Source organism: Balaenoptera musculus, chromosome 10 (assembly GCF_009873245.2).
Source record: "Balaenoptera musculus isolate JJ_BM4_2016_0621 chromosome 10, mBalMus1.pri.v3, whole genome shotgun sequence".
In the NCBI taxonomy this organism is placed as follows: domain Eukaryota; kingdom Metazoa; phylum Chordata; class Mammalia; order Artiodactyla; family Balaenopteridae; genus Balaenoptera; species Balaenoptera musculus.
Window position 1 is genome coordinate 2,231,965 of NC_045794.1, and position 25,385 is coordinate 2,257,349.

At 43.2% G+C, this 25,385-nt stretch overlaps 1 protein-coding gene across 1 annotated transcript in view; it reads right to left on the reverse strand.

The window, feature by feature from the left end:
• The window catches only part of WNK1 (WNK lysine deficient protein kinase 1), a 134,174-nt gene that overhangs the window by 3,944 nt on the left and 104,845 nt on the right, over positions 1-25,385 (reverse strand). Inside the window, 16 exon segments of the mRNA XM_036866518.1 lie at positions 5,722-5,916; positions 7,310-7,509; positions 8,092-8,738; positions 9,940-10,013; positions 13,265-13,325; positions 13,878-13,961; positions 15,563-15,646; positions 16,787-18,204; positions 18,723-18,842; positions 18,985-19,042; positions 19,243-19,416; positions 19,744-19,860; positions 20,274-20,436; positions 20,545-20,642; positions 21,332-21,610; positions 24,122-24,271. Of these exon segments, the coding sequence (XP_036722413.1) occupies positions 5,722-5,916; positions 7,310-7,509; positions 8,092-8,738; positions 9,940-10,013; positions 13,265-13,325; positions 13,878-13,961; positions 15,563-15,646; positions 16,787-18,204; positions 18,723-18,842; positions 18,985-19,042; positions 19,243-19,416; positions 19,744-19,860; positions 20,274-20,436; positions 20,545-20,642; positions 21,332-21,610; positions 24,122-24,271 (3,922 nt within the window).

Here is a 25,385-nt window from a genome sequence, read left to right on the forward strand (position 1 = left end):
GGAGCACTGGGCAGGGTTCATGGAGGAGTTAAAGGAAAGCAAAGACAAGCCCCAGGAAAGATGGGCTCCCAAACCATGTGGGGACCATCATGGTCTTCAGCCATTCTTTCACAGAAAGGGGCGACAAGAGAAAGCATGCTCTGGTCGGAAACCTTTTCCACCTGGACCCATAAACGTGAATTGCAAACGCAAACTTGCGAGAGTTAAGGCTTCAACGTCTCCCCATTTCCTTTGAGTAAAGAACCATGAGCGCTCAGGAGGAAGGCTCTCTACGGTGTGCCTGAGTCTTTCAGCTCCAGGAAGGCGTGGCTTCCCGAAGATGACCTCAGTTCCACTGCTTCAAGGCCTCTACAGCCCCCACTCCCCAGAAGAGCAAGCACTGTCATGCGCGCCCGGCTGAGGCAGGGGTGCGGAGGGGGAGGACGCTTCGGGGCTGTGATGAAGGAATTCTATTTCTACGGTTTGATGAGAAAGAAAGGAGTCTGTGTCCTGCCTGATTTCGGCTCTGCTGGAGGGCACACTGGCGATTATTCGAAGAGGCGAGTTTTAGGGAAGAGGGAAAGAAGAGTCACGTCTTGTGTTTTCCCGTCACCCCCCGCTTTCTTACCAGATCTTGCATATTTGCTGCAGAATAAATGAAAGCTGCCGCGGTAGGCTGTGAGCCACCAGGACTTAAGATCCCCAAATACTGCCGGGGCTAGATATTTAAATGCATGCATCTTCCTGCTTTCAAGATCCAAGCGGCACCAGAGCACAGCAGCACACTGGAAGCAACTCTGCCATGTAGAATAGAAGCCCCCTGTAATCCACTGCTGCTCTCGAGGCCGGCTTGCACCCTGCCACCCGGGAATGGCACACCCGAGCACGCGCGTCCTAGAGGAACAGCTATTCTGAGGTGAAGCTGCAGAGTGCGAGGGGCACGTGCTTCTTATCACCAAGGCAAGACAACCCGGGACGACCGCACATGTTGTCAAGCTCACTCCCAGTGCCCGCCAGAGCCACGGGGGCTGCTACCACACACACCGTGCGAAGGGAAGAGTAAGCTCCCTGTGGAACAGGAGGCCCAGGTGCAAAGTGGAAAAGCACAGGAGACAGCGTTCCTCGAACGGCAGCAGTGAGACAGCGCTGGGGTGGGAAGCGCAGGCGGCGAGGATGGCGGTCGTGCTGATGGCGAGATCCCGAGAGCAAGCACATCACATGCACGAGGACCACCATCCTCCTTGAATGACAGCTGCTTCGCAAGCTTGATGGTGAGCGAGACGATGAAAACAAAACATAACCACAAGTGAGCAGAGCTGTCAAACGCCAAATTCAGAAGCTTGCAGAGCTGAGCACTGCTGGCCACAAACTGCTGGCGCTAGAACCACACCCTCTGGTCTCATGCCCGTCGCCTCTGACGCTGAGGCCCCTTTATGGCCTCATCTCGTTACACGACTCTGGATTCTGAACGTGGGGCTTACGCCACGGGGGAGAGTCAGCCTCCCAGTTCACCTTCTCATTCTGGCTTCTGAAAACAGCTTTCCCATTAAAGAAGGACACAGACAAACACACACATCCCTTTCTGACCAGGAATGAACTCCCGGGAAGAGCTGACTTGGCTAATAAAACCCAGGAGAATGGGGAGTGCGTCTGGCCCGCTGTAGCAGTAAAGCGCTGAAGAGCACCGGTAAAGCGGGTATTTCTGAGGACGTTGCTTGCCTTCCCGAGAGGATACTGACTATCCTTTGAACCTTTTTCAGTTCTGCTGAAAGCTCTAAAAGTCGTGCATCCTTTACCACCAGAAATTCACTTTCTGATGTTCTCCTGCCGTAATACATGCCCCCAGCCCACCCCCGCCCCACCGCCGGATCCTGGTAACAACGCCTCCTATGAGGCACAGCGCACTGCCCCGTCTCCCCAGCACAGAGTTTTCTGCAGGGGCCTCTCGGCGGCTGCTGGGCTGCCGAACTGTCCTCGCTCTCACGAGAAGCCTCCTGTCTACACAGGGTGCCCCTGCCCTCAGCAGCCCAGCAGCCGCTCCCACTGCGATGTGAGGGCCCGGGCTCTCGCAGGCCGCGACCCCGGCTGAATCCCCGTGGGCGCACAGCGGCGGGCGCACGTTTCTGACTACAGGACTCTCTCCTGAGGAGCCAGGCCTCCCCGAGGCCCCTAAGCACATCCGCAGGCGCCTCCACCCACAGCTGTCACAGAAACGGGGCACGGGGCCGTCACTGAGAGCACTATGAGGCGACCCTGAATCTGGAAGGACAGCCAGTGGCAGCAACTGAGCATGTTAAAGGCGACACCAGAAAAGGGTGCAGGACTAGCCGGACGGGAGCTGGGAGTCCGAGAGTCGTGAGGCTTCGGGATTCAAAGAACTCAAGGGCAACAGGCTTTGCAATCAAGGGCCGGGAGTAACAGAAAGAAAGGATAATTACTACAGAGCTGGTTGCAAGGACAGACTTTTTTCACCATCTTCCCTGAAGCACAAAGAGAGAGCAATGTGTTAAAGATAAGGAAACATCAGTGTGTAAAATATTTAGAATCTCCAAACAGCACACAAAGTCCCAGCAAGAGAGCGCAGGAGGGGAGACAGACGGGAGGGACCCGGGAGCCCTGCCACAGATGCCGTTCTGTATGATGGACCCTCCTGGCTGTTGGTTCCCGGCTGGCAGAAGTGAGTTTCCACACCCAGTCTCTGTACCTAGAAGAGCGATGCCCTGCACCAAGGTTCGGGATGGGGAGGAACCCCAGTCTCTCTCTCTGGGTCTCACTGCTTGAATTTCAAACACCCAAGCAGTCTCTCCACCGACCCTGTCCCCCGCTCCTGCTTCTCTTGCTGGGTTGTTAACAAAGCACTCAATTAAATGCATTAACAATTCTACCACAGGAGGCTGACAGATGGTACCATTGTTACAGTTTTAATTTAAATTGGCTAATACTATATTTCCACATCTTAGACATACAATACTAACCCTTTCCCTCCTAGAAAAATCTTTAAAAATATGTGGAAAAAAAAAATGTGGAAAACAAGCAACTTTTGAACATAAATAAAGCATTAAGCCAAGCCGTGCTTCCAAACCATTATCTATTTTGAAAGTATAGAGTAAAGCATCGGAGACTAGTTAAGACCCCATGCCTGTGAGCCCCGGATCTCTTTCCATATTTGCTTTTTTTTTTTTTTTTTTGGCCTCGCTGTGTGGCTTCCAGGATGGGATCTTAGTTCCCTGACCAGGGATTGAACCTGGGGCCACGGCAGTGAAATCGCCGAGTCCTAACCATGGGCCCTCCATATTTGCTTTAAACCTGCCTCTTGTGATTTGTTCATCAAGGCTTACGTGATGTACACTGACATGCCTTCAACAGAGTTAGGGCCTCTCATTTTAAGACCCAAAAGGAAGTGATAAAATTTAATACTTCTAACCACTTTCACCTGAACAACAGTGTAATACCACCTACCTTTAAGAGTGTGATGAGAATTTACTGAATTAATTAATCTGAAGTGGTACCTGTCACACTACACTTCCTTCACAAAAAAGCCTTGGTTCTCTTTCTTCCCTCTTAGACATTTCAGGCTACATAACACAGGCCTGACACATCACATTTTACTTCAAAACACTTGTCTCCTACTGTTAATGTCTTTTCCTCTTTCTAGCTGGACATATAAATTAAATGCTTACTTAAGTGTCAAGGAGCTAATATTCTTGGTCCATCCTAGCCTTGCCAGAAAAGCTATTGATCTCAGTGCTCAAAAACCTACCAAATGGGGTAAGCCTTCCACCTCCCTCTTTGTTAAACAGCCCTAGACCAGTGCCCAAGGACCTGTGAACCATACTCAGAAACAACGATGGTCCGAGCACATGCATTTAAAAAGCACTTCAATAAACCACATCAGAAGTTTGAGGCCTTAGCAGAGATCTTTACCTGAGCTCTAACAAAGGTTTTCTACTTGAGCCTTATTTTTGTTTAAAAAATTTTTATTTCAACATACGTTTACCGACTACCTGCTATGTGCCAGGTAGGTGTGGTTTAATCAGAGAGAAATAATGTCTTGTGCATGGGATCTTATCTGATTTGTGTAGGACCACCTTCATTCCATACATGGGGAGATGGGCTGGAGAGGCTGGGTGACTTGCTATTGTGCCTTGTTTGGGGGAAGAAAGCTGAGAAATCCCAGCATTCTTGTTAAAAAGCCCATTTTTGCTTGCATGTGCTGGCCCTTCGGTCTTTAGTAAGCCTTATAAGAAGAACTACACTGAAACCCTTTCTGAAATTCTGATTTTATGGAGTTACAGGGTAGTGGTGGTGAAAACATCCAATGAAGAGATTCTAGCATCTTTTCAATTGATAGATGATTATGCTTAATTGAGGGGGGAAAAAAAAAAGATTCCGACCTACTCTGAAGAAGAAGAGAAAAACAGAGTGTAACTTTTCCCGGTACCAGTGGCCAAGATGCTTTCTGTGGCTTCTAACGCCACAGCCGGGGGCAGTGCTAAGCAGGGCTGTGAGCCCAGGCTTCGCGTCCTGAGCGACCCCGTGCCCTCTGTCGTGGGCCTAGGAAGAGGCAATTCTTCCAGAAACTTATTTTGACGTTCACAGAAAGCTATTGTTATTTCTACATCTTTTATCATAATTAACAGAGACCCAAACTTCTGAGGGTAATAGTAGTTCAGCCAAGACAAATGCACATGGACTGCGTGAAAGAACAGATCCAAGCGGCAGAAACACAAGGACAAGGAAGGAGTAAAGGTGTTACACACAAAGAGCCAAGCAGGGCGTACTCAGAAATCGGGTCCTCCTGCCACCAGGTTTGAACGTCACCTGCTCAGACGCACAGTTAAACTTCGCACAGCCTGTGAGAGGGGAAGAACGGGGAAGAACGGGGAGAGAAGAGACAGAACACAGCTACGAGACGTTAGAACCCGAGGCTGGAGAGTGAGATGCGCTAGGACAGCACACAGAGGAACGAGCTTCCAGGACAGGCCCGGACGTGGGGCAGGAGGGTCAGGCCGCAGTCCCGCCACCTGCCCAGACCGAGCGCCTCCCCCAAGTACACTCATCCTGCTGGTAGGCAGCCTAATGCCTAACTTCTGTGGCGCTGTGGCAAAAGCACCTACTTCACTATCTAGATTCCTGATTTCACTCTTCTCCACCCACATGCCCAACTCCTTTCAGCTTCTGTTCTAATGTTACCAGAAGGTCTTTCCTCTACAGAAATGTTCTGAGTGATCATTTTATTAAACATTTGCTTATTAACCTATATTAGGGGAGTAGATTGTAGGTAAAAACTTGAATGGACTTGAATTCATTTTAGTATGTGTCTCTCATACTTAGAAATTTTAAAAGTCTACACTGGCTAATCAAATGCATTAACTTTCAGAAATGGCTGAAACTCCTTAGAATGTGGTCCAGGAAATCCCAGTCTAGTATTAAAGCATAAGCTCCAAATCCCAAAGGAGTCATTCACTTCACTGAGGCTTCACAGGGGCACAGATGTCACTTTTTACTGTAGTCCCTTGAAAAAACCTATTTCCACCCGACGGGAGCAGTGACCCCCACCTCATCTAGTCGTCACCCACTCCCCTTACAGCCCAAGGAGCCATGTGGGTACCATGCGGCTGGTTCCTGGTCAGCTGCTCCTCCAACCCACCTGAACAGGTTCCTCACCAGGCTTTTGTCCCACATATGGCAATATCTCCATTTTAATGTTCTTGGAAGATGCTGGCTGCTTTGATTTCTTACCTTGACCTGGAGCAGAAAGGCTTGGTACTGAAATGGCACCATCACTGGTGAAGGCTGAATACAGGTTGTCACTGGAGGGAGATGGCTTAAGGGGCTGTAACAGCTGATTCTGCCCCGTCTCTGGGATGTTGCCAGGAGCGGGGAGGGTCTGCTGGGGGTGCAAGACTGAAGCTGCACTCTGGCCAGACAGGTTACCTGCCAAAAGACACAGCGGCATGAGGGAATGTGCACAGCCTTCCAACCGCACCTGACAGGCACTGTTTTTCCTCCAATGTGTCCCACTGAGGGATTAATAATGGGCCAAAAACTACAGGAGATCAAAGAGCAAGGGTCTCACTGACAGGAGGGGAAGTGAGACGTAGCAGGAGACTCAACAGGCAACAGGGCTACAGGACCCCAGCCCTGAAGATGCTGAGCCGTCGACAACCTGGATGATTCCAAGTCTGAGCTGAGTAAGAAGACTAGCACGGGCAGTGGGCATGAGAGAATTCCATTTTGCAATCTCAGCATTGCCTTTTTTACCCTCTTATAAACACTGAGTTGGATCATGAAACAAACTGGTTCCAGAGACAGTCTCTGCTTAGTCTTTCTGTACATGTGTCAGATCAAGTACAAAAGAGGTGTCAAAAATGACGTAAGGATTAGAGAGTAATGCATATTTAAAATTATTCTTAAAAGGTGGCTTCCCATCATTAGCCAGGTGGCCTGAAATGGACTCACTTCTCTCTTCCTTAGCAGCTAGTGGACTAGGCGTCCACGCAAAAAGAAGGTCGAAACTGGGCTCAGAACCTAAATTAGCGGCTACTGCTTATAATCACGTCTCCTAATGAACTGGTTCTCGTGTGCTAGAGAAAAGGTTTGGGTCTCTGAAAGCTTCCAGAGGATGGAAAGCTGTTAAGTTTACAACTGCTTTCCAACACATTTATATTAGAACTGAAGAGCAAGTATGAGGTATAAACTTATTTTAGCTGCTTTTACTTTTCAACTAGTTATCTGTTAACATTACCATAATTTCACCAAAGGGTAAAAACTCGCTATCATAATAAAAAATAGGCAAACTACAATTCATTTCCAGAGATTATGATTTAACTATTTTTTTATTATAAACACTAGCAAGTTCTTTATCCCAATATAGATAAATAAAAAAAAAACTTTAGCCAAGGAAATTATCATATGACATACCCAAAATACCTATATGAAATTTACATTCATCCCAGTTGTAATTATGACCAATTCATTCATTAAAAAGGAAGAATCTACCTGGACTTTACTAAACAGAGAACAATGTATTTTCTCTCAACTGCCTACGAGCTTGGTGAAATGTGAGCTCCATGAGTTAGCAGGCAAAGCTAAGTGTTTTATCCTCAACAACGACTATAAACGGAGGCAATATGGATTACAAAGGAATAGGTCATAGCACTGACCTGTCTTCCATAAACTCAAAAGACGTTCTATAAATATGGGGAGTAGACAAGGCAAGGAAGCAAGCATATTAGGAAAGTCAAACGCCTTCGAAATTTAACAAATGTTCCGTAGGTTACATGCACGTTTGGAGACAAAAACAAAAGATGGGACAGCCATGGCTGACCTGGTCCAGGGCTTTTATTCCCCAAGGAGCTGCTGCGACTAGACTTGCTGCCTTTGCTTTTGGTGGGTCGCCTTCTTCTCCCTGCAAGGGGGGCAGCTGGGGGAATGATGACGGCAGGAGGAACCTTGCCCAGTTTGGTATACAAAGATTCAATTTCATGCTTCTGGCGACTCTGCAGGTCTTGAATCTCTTTAAGATGTCTACGAAAGATAACCAAGCATAATTCAAAAACAGTATAACCACCTTCGTTCAAACAAGAATTAACAACATTACTTAGCCCCCATTCACGTATTTACTCATCAATGAGCCCTTCCCCCAACGCACTGAATCTAATTGCTGTCACCTTGCGATTCTGGCGTGTCAGCTCCTCTTGCTGGTCTCCATTACCCAAGCCAAACTCCAGCAAGCTCCTAGCCAACCACAAGTGGTTGGTGATGTGTTAGGAGAAAGAGATTTCCTGACTTGGAAGCTCTACACAGGAATACTGAACTTGCGAATCGGACCCAGTTCTTCAAATGTGACCAAGAAAACCTGCTATGGTAATCTATATCCCAGTGCCATTACCAGATTCACCTGGTAGACCAATAACAGCTAAGATGAGGTTCACAACGCAAAAGAGCCACTGACAACAATAACACGCTAAGAGTAATGCCAAGGTGCTGAAGCAGTTCTGTAAGAACTACACTCAGACAGCCAGCTCTTGTACACCGCCCCCTCTAGCTCTGGGAGCCGGCCCTCCATACAGCTCTGCCGGTACCCTTTCACAGGAGAAACGCACGTACTTTTCCCGTAGCCGCCGCAGCTCTAACTTCAAGTCCTCATCCTCAATATCTGATTCATTGTCGCTGCTCATGTAAGAGGAGTTGAAGGAATGACTCAGGCCCTGGACAGGGAGGCTCTTTGAGCTCAGCTGCGGGGAGTGCGGACTCCCTGAGCCATCGTCCACATCCCGACCGAGGAAGGCAGCCTCCAGGTCAGAGGACGGCCCGTTCAGATGTGAAGACTCTGACAGTTCGGGCTTCTCTTTCTTTGGTATCACAGCAGGAAGAACATCATGTCCCAAATCTAGAAAAGGAGGAGATACCACTGGTCCCTCCTTCTTTGCCTCAGTAATCTCGTCTTCGGTTCTTGAAACGGAGAAACGACCGACTTTGCTTGCTGTAGTTGTCACCTGAAAACGTCCAACCTTGGAAGGCTGCCCAGTTTCTGACGTTGCTTCTGAGGCAGGAGTTTTACGGGTGCTATCCAGCGTATCTGAAGAGACGCCACGGACGGCTATTCCACTGGGCTCTGGCTTCACCAGGGTACTCTCTGGACTACTGCTTGATAGCACTGAGGACTCTGAAGTACTGGATTCAAAATGAACAGACTTTACATCTTCTGACTTATTTTTACCCTCTTTCTGGGGATCATCCACTGCAACTGAAACCTGATGGAAGAGACCAAAAGTGAATCACTTTACTTCCCAGTCTGAGTAGGCTGATTGTTTACATAGCCCCTCCATCTCTGACTGTGAAAATAAACTGAATACCATTCACTGTAGAGCATGACATATCTATACTGAGATGTACAGATTAGATGTAGATTCTGAGCAGCTGGCTAAGCTAACTAAGTAAATTATCTACTTTCACATCTCACGTTGTGCACAGGACTCAGATTACATCTTAATGAAAATATCAATAACAACAGGTCATGGAATACTGAAGGTTGCTTCTGAACAAGAAAAACTACAAAGATTAAATCTAATAAATGTTAAATGCCAGCTAAGCTTCAAGAATCAGCACAACTAGCTGGTGCTAAAAGAAGGATCTAGATTGTTGTCCTAGTTCGACAATGTATTATAAATACAAACTCAGGGTGGCGACAAACTCTGAGAACCTCAGTTTACAAATGAGAAAAATATGACCTAATATCCCCAACTTCAAGTGCTATCATGAGAATAATTAGAAAGCAGGTGTGAAAACAGAAAAAGAAAAAAAAAAGATTTTCAAAGCTTGTATAGCCCTATGTACTAAGCCAGAAAATGTTCACTTGTTTCCCAACTGGGAAAATACAATTAGATGGTATTATTTGATGATGACTCAGTATTTTCACTTTGGAAATTAATCCTAAGAAAATTATCCTAAACATGGAAAATGTTTTTATATACAAAGATGTTCACTGTTACTTTACTTACTATGTTGGAAAAATTAGAAACAACCTAATGACTGAAAATAGGAAAATGGTTAGATAAACCTACTACTAGATGGGAAAAAGCTACAAAGTGTCAATATCATTCAGAGGAGAAGCAGGGCCAATTTTAGATACACACATGTACAGAGCAAAAGGAATAGAAAGAAACACACCCCAAAAAGTAATCCCAGGGGTTGGGTGGAAGGATGGGCAGACATTGTGACTATCTACTGTTTCTCTACTGTTCTAAATATTCTTTATTTTCTTTAATTAGCATGTATTATTTTTAAGAGGGGAAAATGATAAAGAGCTAAAAAGTGCTTTATATAAAAGAAATATATCATTGATGGCAATTAGGTCCCAAAACGTAGATAATAATTTTATCATATACACACTCCCCCCAAATTGGGAATCCCTTTTTTATTATATACACAATCCCTCAGCAGTGACTGTCTTACCTGAAATCGCCCCATCTTAAAAACACCAGTTCCTGAAGTGGGTGCTAGGATAGGACCTTCTGTGACTTGAGACACTGAAACAAGTACATGGAGGAGGAAAAGAACTTAAATCAGCATCTCTTTTTAGTTGGCTTCTTTTTGCTTCAGCCAGAAACACAGCAAAATGAGACTACGTATCAGAAGAAGAAAGTTGTTACAGGCAAGGGAGACTTCCTTACCTCCCTTTCCCTGACCCTGTCCAACAAGGGGAAACAGTTACTGTTTGCTTTCCTACTAGACACCTTGAGTGTGAAAGACTGTATCGTTGTGAAACCCTCTACCTTCCCTTGTACACTCGCACAGAGGACATGGCACTGTTTGGAGGGATAAAAGTCACACAGCAACAAGGCGGCTTCACGGCGTAACTCAAACATGAAGAGATACTATAAAAACTAAGGCTAACAGGCAATGACACCACAATTTCATCCTATAATTCAAAGACAGAAATAAATGAAGCGAACAATAAGATTTTACCTAGGATACTAAAGACCCACTTTTAAATGAAAACCAGCTATGGCAAACTGGTTTAGGCAACACTTAAGCAAAATCCTAGAACAGGACAGTGTTAAGTGGCAGAATCACTGGTAAGTAGTTTTGAGCAACTTTAAAGCCACCGAGGTCCTCCTCTTCAGGGACAATCACTTGTTTGAGTTTCTTTCTAGAGATAATTAATATATACTAGCATTTTCTTTATTTTATACAACTAGTAGAATATTGATTTTGATATTTTCATTTAATGATGTAACTTAGAGATCTTTCCATATCAGTCTCATTCTTTTTAATGGCTGCATAGTGTTGTAGTGTATGTATATGTTATATACATATGAAAAATTTAAAAATGTACCATATTTTATCCAGTCTTCAACTGATGGAAATTTAACTTATTCCGAACTTCCTGTTACTATAAAAGTGCTCTAATATGTATATTCTTATAGATCTGTGAAATAAATACCTAAAAATAGACGTACTGGGTTGGCCAAAAAGTTCATTTAGGAACCCGAACAAACTTTTTGGCCAACCCAATACTGAATCGCTGTCATTTAAAACGCTGACAGACATAAACTGATCTCCAAAAAGGCTGTACCAAGTCACCAGTGGCTTTTAAACTTCTGAATTTACCAAGGACAGGTGAGAAATACGATCACTTGTAGTTTTATTCTGCATTTCTGTTACATGAAGGAAGTTAAATATCTTCATGTCTAAGTTTCTTTTTTTTCTGTATCTTTTATTTCTTGGTCCATGCCAAATTTACAGAAATTCTTTATATTAACAAAAGTAGTCCTTTTTGTGATACGAATATACAACACACACATTTCCCAGTTTTCCATTTATCTTTGGACAGAACAGTACTTTTCTTCCCCATGCAGAAATTTAAAATCTATTAATGCTTCTGGGTTGGGTATTAAATGTAATAATAACATCTTTCTCTATATCAGGGAGCAGCAAACTATGATCTGTGGACCAAATTTAGCCCACTGCTTGTTTTTATAAATAAATTTTATTGGAACACAGTTAAACTCCTTCCTTTATTATCTATTGCTCCTTTTAGGCTACAATATGTTGGATACTTGAGTAGCTATGACAGAGACTATATGGCCAGCAAAACCTAAAATATTCCCTTCCTGGCCTTTTACAGAACAAGTTTGTCAACCCTGCTCTAGACAGTTGGAAAAAAAAAAAAGATTCCTTTTGTTTTCGTACAGTCCTATTTTATGACATCATTTTCCATCTTTGTTCCATTTTGAATTTACTTTGGCCTAGGCTAGTGATCTATCTTTACTTTTTTCCAGATGGCTGTCCAGTTGTCCCAAACCATTTACTGAAATATCCCCTCTTTTCTCACTGATTTGAAAGGCCACCTTTTTCATTTTCTACATTCCATTTTAGTTTGTCCATTTCTAGACTTTCTAATCTGTTCCACTGATTTTCAAGTCACTTCTTTTAAAATGAGAGCCAATTCAGATTGTGACTGCCTTGAAAATAATTTACTTTAGAAAGGTTTTAAGTGAAATTTAGCACTTAAGGAAGACAGGAAGAAGTAAGAGCATTCAGGTAATCTTATTAATAGTTACACAGGGAATTACACTTATGTCAGGTGGTGTTGAGGAGAATGGATATAATAAAAAGGGAAAATATTATTAAGCATGTGCTATATAAAATTACATTAAGCATATCTCATTCAATTATTTTCACTTTTGATTATAAATGATTCTGAAGGAAAAGGCAACAAAAAATAAGTGTTACACTTCCCAGGTTCTGTGGGACTGATGGTGAAAAGAGATTTACAACAAAACTTTACAGCACTAGTAGTTGATAATGAACTTATGACTAAGCACATGGTGATAAAAGTTCTAAGAAAACACTTAAGTTGTTGGTATGGACAATTTTTACAAAGTTAAGTTGGAAATGTGCCTTTTTAAAAAAGATTATATTTATGGACAGGCCAATTCTAAAGACTCCAGAAATAGATAAAAACGCTTGGGGGCTTCCCTGGTGGCACAGTGGTTAAGAATCCGCCTGCCAACGCAGGGGACACAGGTTCAAGCCCTGGTCGGGGAAGATCCCACATGCCGCGGAGCAACCAAGCCCGTGAGCCACAACTACTGAGCCTGCGCTCTAGAGCCCACGAGCCACAACTACTGAGCCTGTGTGCCACAACTACTGAAGCCCACATGCCACAACTACTGAAGCCCGCACGCCTAGAGCCCGTGCTCTGCAATAAGAGAAGCCACCGCAATGAGCAGCCCGCGCACCACAACAAAGAGTAGCCCCCGCTCGCCGCAACTAGAAAGCCCACGCACAGCAATGAGGACACAACACAGCCAAAAAAAAATAATAATAATGTTTAAACTGATGATCTGAAATCTTACATTTGTATTTCTACCATCCATGCTGCTCAAACTTATCTATATTTCTATATATCTCAAAAGCCAAGAGGTGGCCAATAAATTAACTTTATAAATATGCTTGAATTTCCTTGTATCTCTTAGCAAGGATTTGGCTGAGCTAATAATAACAAAGGGTCTTATGCTAAGAAACTATCATTACTCCCTGGCATGCTACCCCTCAAAAAAAAAAGTAAAAAATTCATAACTCTGCTGATATTACATGCTCTCAATATTAGTATCAATGCTCCTCAATCATGAAATACATAAAAATGTTGTTCAACACAGTCTCAAGTTCACCTACGAACTCTCGAGAATGTGTCTCTGAAATAGTAACCTCTACCATCAATTACAGGAAGGTCTGGAAGTGGGAATACAGAGGAAGAAGGATGCTTTCTCACCATCCTTCTGAAGCTGGGCTCCTGCTTCCACAACTGCTGTTGGAGCCACCACGGACACGGGCTGCAAACACACACAGATACACACGTCTTTAGCATCAGTGACTTAAAAAGAGTGACTTTATAACCTAAAAATAAGTCTGATGTAAAGAAAGACAGGCATTTTAGAGATTTTTAAAAGAAATTTTGAGTATTAACCTTTCCAAACTGCTTTCTTAATTTTTCTCATGGAATGCTCAAAAGTATAACTTGGATATTCACAGAAAAAGTAGTTTTAATCAGAACATTATTGTGTCACAAGCCTAAAAGGAAGAAGTTAAGACTTCAAACTTAAAGTATATAGCCTCCTCCAAAGCATAAACACAAAGTCCATAGAGCTGATCTGTGGTATGATTCTAACCACAGTAAGACAAGAAAAGTGTCTCCCGAATCAAATTGTTTCCATAGTTACACTACCGGGTCAGTGTTACTCTCTCATTCATTGTCTCATTTCTGTCAACTGGAACAAGCAAAGACTCTGATTAGGTGTTAAAGGCATTAATAATGGTCTAGGTTACAGCTTATATTCCAGGAATATAATATCTTAGGGTTGTGGGGAGATTTTATCAGAACTCACACCAACTGCAGGCGTCAGCACAACGGTCTCTGGACTGAGCGTTCTTCTCAGCTGAGCGTCCAGATCTCCCAAGGGCTGCTGGGGCTGAAGGACACAACACGGTTAGCACAGCCCCGGGCACAGCCAGAGCCAGCTTACACAGGGCACACCGCTTCCTGCTTCAGGGCCACACAGCATAACACGCGTCTGCTCACTCAACATCAAGCTCAATATCCTAAGTTCAACTTAGTTGTACTGCTTGAATGAATTACAAGCTCTCAAAATTTTACTGTCAAGTTCTCAAGCCACAGAAAAACTCAGTTATATTTATGTTTTTACAGTTTTGAAGTCTTCTTTCTTACCTTCTATGTTTGATGTTACTTAGAAATAGTAAAGTTAACTATTTGTCCTCTCCTTAAAAATATATTCTGAAAAATGTATCAAGATTGGTAGATTAACTGTATTGTTCCCTATTTTCTTTTTCAGTTGGGTGCATCTTTCTGAAAGCCTGTCCTTATGAATAAAAGATGGTATTAACATACTCTGTCACTATCTTGGCTTCTATCAACCTATGCCTCTCCAGCCTTCATCTATGCTTCTCCCTCTATATGCAGCACCATCCACTTATCCTCACCCACTACGTATCTAATTTGCAGTTTCTCATCACATTTTGGGCCCTCTTAGGAACTGGAATACATGTTTTTAATGAGAAAATAGGTTCAAGACTTTCACAATGCTTTTTTTTTTCAAAATTTAGCAGCTGATGGAATGGGTTCTCTATTGGAGTTATTACTTTATTATGGCAAGTTCCTTAAATTATGTTTTACTGTACATCTGGGATTAAAGAAGTAGGGTAAATTCAGACTTCAAGTTAGCAATTTACCATGTTTTTCTTATATCTTATTCTAAAGTAAATTCCTAATTTATTTCCAATGTTTACTAGTTTGTCCCATGTCAGAAGTTTTTTCATAGTTACAATGGGATCATACCAAGTACTTTATTTATGGGAATTCAACTAATGTGTAGGGTGGGGGGTAGGGTGGGAAAGGGAAATAATAATTTAAATATTGCAGGCAATTCTGACCCGTAGTGAGCAGAACTGTGAGATGGGACTCTCACATTCACGTCACTGGTCTCAGTTCTTCTCGGAGCAGTCTCATGTGAGCTGAGCTGTGTGGTTTTTGTACTTTAAGATATAATACCTGTTTTTCATAAACATGACCCTTACACCCAATTACTTCATTAGGTGGTCACTGAAAAAAAAGGTCAAACATTCAAGAAAAAACAGGTTGTACTGAACTCATAGAAAAAGGGCGTTAGCAGTTATCAGGGTGGTACCCTTTCCTCAGGAACTTTCAGTTAATTTTGATGACATGTAAGTTTTTACTTCCACAATGGTCTAATCTTTCACTGTTCTACAAAAGTATGAATGACAGAGGAATTATATTTCTTTTGGCAAACTGTCACGTTTGCTATTTTCTTTTTTCGTAAGATATGACAAAATATTAATATCAAATGATTTTTAGATGACTTGCTTCTTACTTTAAGTAGGGCCTGTATCATCAGCTATGGTGTTTTAAAAGAAAGTTGTTACTAAGTCAAAATCAAATAGAAGCCAGAAGGCAAGATCATGCAATGGAGAATTTAAATAAGCTTTGTGAAAGGAAGGAGAGGCACAAAAAGAAATCTGCCAAGTCTTGGGGCACCTGCGTTAGTGAAGGTCCTGGAAAAGGTGGCAGCTGCTCGCTGGGTGGAGTACCAGCTGGAAGTTCAGTACCCACTGGCAGCACCTACAGACACGAAGGGAAATTCAAGTCCATGAGACACTAAGAGTAAAGACTGCATACTGGAGAGCAAACCAACTAATTCAAATGCAGAAGCATAAGAATAAAATGTATCTAGTTAAGGCAAGTTTGTCACCTGGGTTACACTCTGGTATCTACCTTAAATAAAGGACATTATAAACATGATACTATTACAGGGGTTACCATGACATACCAATAAAACGAACAGAAACGTTTAGTAAAAGGCTATCCCCTAGGGAAAGCAGAGAGAACAAAGGCTGTTTAGACACAAGAGGCACAGTCCAGATACTCCTGAGCTTCTTATTTGGTACAGTGTTATCAGGCTTTCCTGGGAAAACAAAACAGTTCAGAAATAACCATGGGGCAGGTCTGATAACAAAAGGCATCAGAAATCTAATACTATCAAGTAATTTGTATTTTGTCTGAGTGAAGCCTCTATATTACCCTGCTGTAAAAAGAATCTCACATCAATGGCAATGCAGAAAGATGGGCGAAGCGTACAATACAGTAGGAGAAACACAGCCTTGTTATTTGGAGAAGATGAGAGACTGAATATGGCAGAATGAGAGGAAGCCACCATAGCAGAACCAGAAAACACATTCTAGTTATTTTATCCCTAGCATTAGATTCATTTCTCCTCCTCCACATCAAAGTCATCACCAACTTCCAACTTTTTATAACCCTCCAATTGCGCATGTACGGAATCTGAGCAAGGCAGAAAACATGCTTCGTTCTCACGGCAACAGGGCTGTGAGCTACTGTTACTGTGCACAGCCGCCAGCAGGAACACTCAGCTCCCTTTTGGGAACCGGCTTTCTTCAGTCTGTACCAATTCAGAGATAATGCCCGTATTTTACCTGACTGTTACACACCCTCAGAAAATCTTACAACATAATTAACCCCCAATCCTGCCGTATTTCATAAAAAAAAAAAAAAATCTCATGTTCAATGTACATACATCCTAAAATCACCTTCGATCAATTTATTTAATAAATACCGAGTACCTACCACAAGCTAGGCATCTTTATAACTATACTGCAAGGCTGAATTGAAAAACGTGTACTTTTGGGGGAGGGGGAGAAGAGTGATCATATTTTTCAAACTATTTCAAAACAAGAAGCTTACTGGAGGCTTAGTTAAAGGTGGCTTTGGTGCAGCAGTTCCAGGTTTCACTCCTGGCACAGTGCTGACTGGGGTGGAAACTTGCCCAGGAGTGACCGCTGGTATAACTGATGAACCAGTTGTTCCTAAGGGCAAACTGGTTGGTGGTAAGCAAGTACTTGTAGTGGAAGTCATGAGTTTGCTTGGTGCAACAGCAGTGGTTGGGAGGCCTGGTGTGACAGTGGTCTCCATGACGAGTGACGTGTCCAGCGAGACAGAAGCATGCTGAGCTCCAGATGAGCTGTGCTCACTGAAGAGAGAGCGCAGCTTTTCCTCTAAAGTCTTTATGTCATCAATCCCAGGAGCTTTGGGTTGAGTATCAGCATCTATTTCAGGACAGTGAGTATGGGGCTGGTTGGGAAGCAAAGCTGGTTGAGGTTGACTATGAATTAGTGTCTGCTGTACAGCAGGCACATTGGCAACAGGTTGTACCAAAGGTGGGATACTAGCTACTTGGGGTAGTAAAGGTGAGGAAGTAGGTCCTGCCTGGGAAAGGGCAGAAGTAGAAGCTACAGCTGATGGGATGACCAAAGGATGAGCCACACCAGGCTGAGAAACAGCACTAGATAGCCCTGCTCCCAGGGAGGGAGAGGAAGATGACGCGGGGAGGGACAAAGCCAATCCGGTCATGCTGCTATGAGATATCTTATCCAGTGCGTGCGCACTAACCACCACAGTCTCCGCTCGAGTGAGAGCAGGGGTGCTGCTGCTGAGTGGAAGGGACGGCTGTGCAGCTAGGCTTGGGGCCGGAGCGGTGGCCGACACGGATGTTAGCGAGGCTGCCCCGGCCATGCTGCCCGCCACCTGCTGCGACGATACAGGTGAAGGCTTAGCGCCTGGGGCAGCAGCACTGCTCACTGCAGAGGCTGCCGCCACTGAGACTGGTACAGGGGGGAATGTGCCTGTACTGGAAACAGCGCTCCCAGATGTGGGAGCCTGCACTGACTGGAATGTCACTGATACTGAGACGACTGCAGGCACTGTGATGCTTGACACCACACTGGAAAGTATCGGGGATTCAGATGCAGGTGGTACAGGGAGACCACTGGAGGGTATTACACCTGTGCAGGTGGCAACTCCAGCAATCCCCTTTTCAGCGGGCACTGCAACCTCAGACTGAGTGGCTGATGTGGGAGCGTCACTAAGAGGGCAGCCCGTGGCAGGGGCTGATGCCGAGGGTACTGCTGCCGCTCCAGCAGGGCTGATCACGGGAGGGGGCGCTGCTGGGAACGCCGGCCCCGACGGACGGAAGTTGGCAGGTGCTGTGCTCGGCCCTTCTGCCATTTGCGCACGTCTAAGTTCAGAAAAGGCCTGCTGTAGACTAAGGGACGAAGCAGAGTGAGACAAGCTCATTCCAGCGCCAGCAGATGTAGAAGCAGCAACTGCAAAGGAAAATAAAAACTCAGAATCAGTTCTTTTTAAAAAGGTGGGTTCAAAAGACTGTCTTAACAATCTACTTTTGGGATTCCCAACAATGCCACATACCAACAAGGTATAAAACCTCCCCCAAGGACACGATAGGCTCTAAAACGGCAAAGTGGTATAGCAGTTCCAGCAAAAGAATGATCTCGTATGAATATCTATTTCTGAAAAAACACGGAGTAACCTCAAACGATATACAGCAGCACTAAATGGAGATACAAACACGCAGTGCTGAATCTACACAGTATCAATCACACGGGCTGTATCTAGTATGGCCACCCTTCTGTGCCCTTTTGCTGAAATCCTCTCTATTCATCACCTATTTCCCTGTCTCCAAATGTTTATCTGTTGGTCAGTCTCAATTTTCTACTATTCTTTATTGTCTATGTCATCATTTGAACTACTGCTTGATGACCAAGCTTCCAATAAAGGAGAGACACAGGATTTATATATGTATGTGGTAGAAGCAATTCCTTACCTGTATCTGATACTTCACTGAAAATTTTTGATTCTCGTAATCGACTTTCTGGCACAGGACTTACTATAAACCGTCTTCCGGCAGAATGAACAACTTGAGTTAAAGAACTGGTAGGAAGGCCTGCTTAAAAAGAAACAAACCATTTAATCGCATTATTATTATTATATACATTGTCACTAACACAAAGCTTCAAGATTCCATTATTAGCACATAACTTCTTAGGTCAAAGGTAAGAACAAACGATGGAAAGAAAAAAATTCACCTATTTGCTGTGGCATGGAAGATGCAGGTATTGGTTGTTTGAACTCTCCTTCCAATTTCTACAACAAACAAAAGTGATTAAATTCATTCTCTCACTCAATCTTAATGAGCAGGCAAAGCAAATCACCACATGCAACAAGAACATAAATGTTGATAATCTCAGTTACAGGTGTAATGTGGTACCGCTGGACATCGTGCAAGGCAAATTTAGCAAATATTTAACATAAACGAAGCTTCACTACGGGAACGGTGAACCTACTTGAGAGCCTGCAAAGCCATAGTCATCCTTTCCCTGGAGACTCTCCAATCCCTGGTCACCCTCTGGCTCCACACTGACGTCCTCACTGAGCATTTCATCAGCTTTTTCAATAATATCCCGCACTTGTTCCACAAATGCCTCTCTCTCCATTGCCAGAATAAAGTCATTGTTCACCTGTAAAAGAAACGTGACATTAGCTTAATTAGTCCAGTGTTTCCCAAGCTTTAGGTCATTTAATCACCACTTTCATGACTTCTGTCCTATCTGCATACCACCTGTATTATTATTTAGTTAATATGTAAGTTAGTTCTTCAAAGCCTAGTTAGACATGCCCTACACAAAAGCACCTCTAAATCACAGGTTTGGCGTGCTAGTTATATTCACATTGAAATAAATATTTAACTGTCAAAATAGTTTACAAAATATTGCATATTTGCCTAGGGCAGTGGATATGAAGATAAAGTATGAAGGAAGAATTTGGAACTCCGAAAACAGACATACCATAATTGCTGCTATCTCCTCAGGGTTGTCACCATCTAAATCAAATTTGAATGTAACCATTTTCCGATTGTGAGTCTCTAATTGACATTCTACTACCCGGTCTCCTTTATTTGAAACCTGAAAAGAAAAAAGAAAGAAGAAAAGGTACTTCATATCTCAGAAGAACCATGCTCAGATCTGTTACTGAATGTGACGAAGTAATATAGGTTATCACTTGAACTTAAGCTGAATGTTACCACTATTCCTTGAAGCACTGCTACTTTGCCTCTTAAACTAGGAGCAAGAAAACCTTAAGAAAATATCAGCCTTTCAGCTACTTACACATCTTCCACTGAAGGGTCTGGTAAGAATGTTAAGATCTTTGTTTTACAAACAAAAACTCTCTATTTTTTTTTTTTTTAGAAATATGGAATTTAACAATATCATTTGGGTGATACAAGATCCTAAACTTTCATCAATACACCCAAACGTCAGAAATATTTAAATGGTATGAACTAACTATATGAAACCCAGAAGTCAGCAATACTTACATTCAAAATTCTCAATTTTGGGCGTGAAGTCTTTTCATGACGAGAGCGACTTCTTACAGATTTTCGATAATGCCGTTTTGTAGTTCTCCCTTCATGCCTTCCACTGGATGACGGGACATTCTCATTGCCGTCACTCATACCTGAAGCAACATCTGAATGTGCACTTCGGAAAAAAAAGTCCAGTTTATGATGAGATTTAAAGGTGAGACATTTTAAAGTTTCCTACCATCCTATCTACCAGTCAAGAAAGGAGAACTGTACTGTCACATACCTGTCTATAGAAGAGACCAATGTAGCAGGCTGGGTAGGTTGTGGCTGAGCCACTGGAACTGGCTCTGGAGGAGCCACCTGAGAGACGCCCTGAGTGCTCTGTAAACAGAAAGGATAATTCACACCTCAGCAGTAATACAGTTTATTTATTGTCGACCATCCCCAATAAGCTACTCTTCCTTTTCCTTATCCCTCCCCTAAGTCCTAGAAGCACTACATTTACTAATAATTCTTAATATTCAGCATCTACAGACAGTCATCTTAAAATTGCAAAGGAAATTTCTAAAGCTAGTCTCTGGTACAGACTGCACGGTGTGTCATCAGCCAAAACAGCTGCTAGGTAGTGAGAAACTACAACCTGCCATGCAGCCAGCATCTCACCAGAATGTGCAACAGGGCAGGCAGAGCAAAGTGCAAAGACAGCTCAGAACTTTCTCTGAGCGGGGCAAAAATGACCACCGGGAGCACAGCAGGGTAAGGTATTCTGGTGACTGCCAATGGCAGGAGTTTGTGAAAGGATAAGAACAACGGCTGAAGGGCTAGCTAGAGAAGTGAAGTGCTAGCAGGGTTATCTCCTCCAAGGTACACTCACTTCCCAACAGAACAGCCAGTGGCAACAAGGCCCCACACTGGCATTTCACTCGGCTGCAAGAAGAAGTCATTCAGAAGTTAGTTCGCAATAGTTTCCAAGTGCATTCTAAACCAGGGGGGAACCTATGTTTCTCCTTTGTCATTTTTATCCCATTATACATATAGTTTAGACATAAACATGCAGGAATTCCATTTACCTCCAGAGCTGCTTGCTGGGAGGATGTAGTGGGGGCTTGTGCTAAACTCACTGGTGGCTGGGACACTTGAACCTGTCCTCCTATACTGCCCACAGGAACCAAAAGGCTTGATTCCACATAAGGCTGCACCACTGTAGGAAAGTAACCTGGTGCAGCCAGTGCTTCTGCCGGCATGGGAGGGGACAGGACTGTAGAAGGAATGCACACAGAAGCCACGCTGGAAGAGGGAGCAAGATTTGAGTCTCCTGGGTACTGTGGTGGCAGTCGAGGTGGGAAGCCCTGTGACAGAAATGAGGAAGGGGAATTAGTGCAGGTTGGGTCATCAAATGAGCAAAACAGCAAGACAAGCAAGAAAAAAAAAGAAAAAAAAAGGGAACATAGCGAAGAAAAGTAGCCTGATCTCCTTCTAATAATTTAAAGAAGATTCTTGAAAAGAAATGGTTAACTGATTTCAATTTAGGGGACAGGACTGCACACAACTATACTTTTAAGTTGCTATTTTTTTCCCTCCTGGAGACTATTTAAAATAGGAGGAATAGACATAATTCCTTCTAGAAAAATACCTACTTTCTACCCAGTCAAACAGGAGAATGCAAAAACTCTTCAAGGTATCAGTCATTCCAGTCATATAATGACTTGTTAATATTCTAAATCTAAACCCTGAAGCTTTTTACTGATACCATGTTGGCTACCCATATTTACTCTTCCCATTAAAAAAAGTAGCCTGATATATTCTATTATTAGCCGTATCTAGCTTTCAATCAGCTTACACTGAATATTGAGAGAACCATTTTTCTCCCAAGAGATGTCTTGAGGAAAATGGAAATGAGTCATCAGACATCATCGCCCTGTCCTTTCTCAGAATTTTACTATTTTAGCATCTCTGGTTGAGATCAGCAACTTTTGTTATTGCTAGTTATTCTGATATTCAGTTATTAGGTTTTTAAGTCCTTGATGTTCTATCATTAGAACCAAACCCTCTGGTGCCCTCCTTCTCACCAGCCAACACGGTACCTGGTAGAGAACATCTCCAGAGGGGAGTGGAGCCTCAGCAGGCTGCCCGAGGTTAGCGGCTCTCCCCACGGACTGAACTGCTGGCTGCAGGAGCTGCGGGTGAGCCTGACTCGGCAGCTGAGTCACAGGCTGCAGGAGGGGGGGAAGCTGACTGGGGACCACGGCGGGGCCCCCTGGGACTGCAGCTGCTGGAGCAGAGGAAGCCAAGGTGAGCAGAGGCTGATTAACGCCAGCTGCCACGGTGACAGGAAGTGGGGAGAAAGCTGGCTGAGGCGCTGAGGGCATCTGAGAGACCTGGTACTGGGGGAGTGAGGAGGGCGGGAGTGGCTGTCCCACAGGGAGGAAGTGAGCACCAGAATGGACTGGAACAACTGAGGGCTGTGTCGCAACTGGGATCTGAGGTTCGCCTTGGATAGCTGGTACTGGCTGGGAAACTGGAAGCTGGGAAGGTAAAGAAAAACAAAACAGACAGACTTTAAAAAAAAAAAGCAAGGCTGCCAAAAGCAAGACTTACGTATTAGCCAAAAAGAAAGAAAATTAAAACAAACACCAAACCCCTGCATACATTAGTGTAAGTTAACGTGCCACATAAGAGCAGGGAGAGGACAACAGGAGACAGGGAGGCTGACAGACTGGCTGCTGGTCCACATCTTTCGTGGTAGAAAATCTTGCTCACGCTTCCTCGTTCAACAAGAAAGAGAACCCTTCCACAGGAAAGGCTGTTTTCTTTACAGCCTGGCTGAGATGTGTTTCACATACCATAATCCACTGGCATGTTTGCTGCCACAAAATCTACAACTGATACTACAGTGATTACTGAAATGCAAAGGACTTCCTTCCCAGTGGAGTTAGAGCTCACCCATAGTGCTTCCACAATTCTTAAGTCTAACACAGGCCTGTAAAAGTAGGTCTAATTACTATATTTCACTGATTGTATGATGCAATCATCCCTTTCCACCACCTGGTCATTTTAACATTTATGACATTAAGATATATCTTACAATTAATGGTATGTCAGTTCTCAGTGTTACATAAAATAATGGTGCATTTTACAATTGACAGTACCTCAGATGTGATGAAATATAACAGAAACAATACAAGCACAACAAGCCCCACTGTTAAAGCTGAAAAAAGGTCATTCAGAAGAGCTTATCTTCTACAGGGTTACTTTTCTTTCCTTTTTTTTTTTTTTTTAAAATATTTATTTATTATTTATTTGGCTGTGCCGGGTCTTAGTTGCAACATGCAGGATCTTTAGTTACAGCATGCGGGATCTAGTTCTCTGACCAGGGATCGAACCTGGGCCCCCTGCATTGGGAGCACGGAGTCTTAGCCACTGGACCACCAGGGAAGTCCCCAGGGTTACTTTTCAAGTGACTAGAAGGATAACTTAGAAAAAAAAATCGTTCCATATAAGGGTTTTTTATGACTTCAGAAGGCAATGAGGGAAGGAAACAATGCATAAATCTACGTGAAAACACAGCATAATTGCAAACCTAGAATGATAGGTACAACTGACAATTCTAGAAAATGTCATAGGTTCAATTACTACAGCACCTTTATCAGTTCGATACCTGTCAAACTGATTTTAGGCTGATAAACCTAAAAGTTAAACATTTTTGGATTATCGCTGCTGTATATACCCATTTACATTAACCAATGCATATACACAAAAGAAGCAAATTTCACTTCATTTTTGCAGTGAAAATAACCAATTTTCACCATTAGGGAAGGTAGAAGTCATGTGGCACTCCCTCCTAGAAGTTAAGCGTTCACCTGTTTTCCTGCTGACACACGCGACAAGGACTGTGGAGGTTGAGGCTGACTTGCGGGCTGTGCGGTCATGGCCTCGCTGGAGGCTGACGTCTGGGGAAGTGAATACTGCGCTGTCTGCTGAGAGGGGGCTGTCTGCTGCACTCCCTGCTGCTGAGAAGAAAACCATCACTCAGTTTTATTTCAAGTCATTAACAGCATGTTTCTAAGGAAGTATGTTTGCCTATCAGTGTCTGTAAAAGATGGCAATTTTAGTAATCAAGACATGCACAAACCCAAATTCACCAATTCCCCTTTTTACACATCTTTCTTTTTCATCTGGTGTTCTTTATTTGTGATGGTACAGCCAAGAACTAACCCATGTTTCAAAGTTTGAGTCACCACTGGTTCTTCACCTAACAGGCTCCTTGCCCCAGTAGCAGCTCAGGTATTTACAAACACCTTCAGACACCATGTCCAAACAGACCCTCTCTCCTCCAAATTCCTCCCTCTTTGTTCCCATTTCTTGATAGCAGCTCTCACTTTGGTCCTATGTTAAACTAATCCAATCTCTTTCCCTTAATCTATCAATATTTCATCAACTGTGTAATTAATTTGCTTAAAGAATAGCTTTGATAATGGCTACAAAATGGGAGAAAAGCATTGAATTTTGAACTTTAGCTTTACCATTTGCTAGCTGTGATACCTTAGAGATTGCTCATTTTACTGCCAAAATGAGGTTTCCTTCTTTGAAAACAAGGACACTATCACTCAACTCAAAGTACGGCAAAGGGAATGTCACCTGGAAATCAAGCATGTGCTAGGCACTCTGGTATAATACACCTAAACTTGATGAATGGCATGTAATTGTACCCAAACACTAAAGTTTGCAATAAAATTAATGGCCCCTCTAGCCTAACAAAAATCTGCACTTCATAGCTGACTTTCAAGACTCTGTAATACCTATAACTAATTTAAAATTTTTAATTTTTAAATACAAAAACAACTGTTTGTAATAAAAATTTTAAGCAATATATTAGATTAATAGAGTTAAATGAAAATACCCAACCTCATTTCTCCACAGGCAATCACAATTAGTGGTTTGGTGCATCGACTTTATGGATTTCCTTCTATGCATAAGTGGTCATTTACACACAAGTTGATTTTGTTTTTAAAAACAAAACAGAAACACACCCGTTTTATAAATACTGTTCTCTGACATGCCATTTTCATTTTATTTATCAATGGCACTGATATCCTAATGATGAACACTTCGGTTGATTGAATT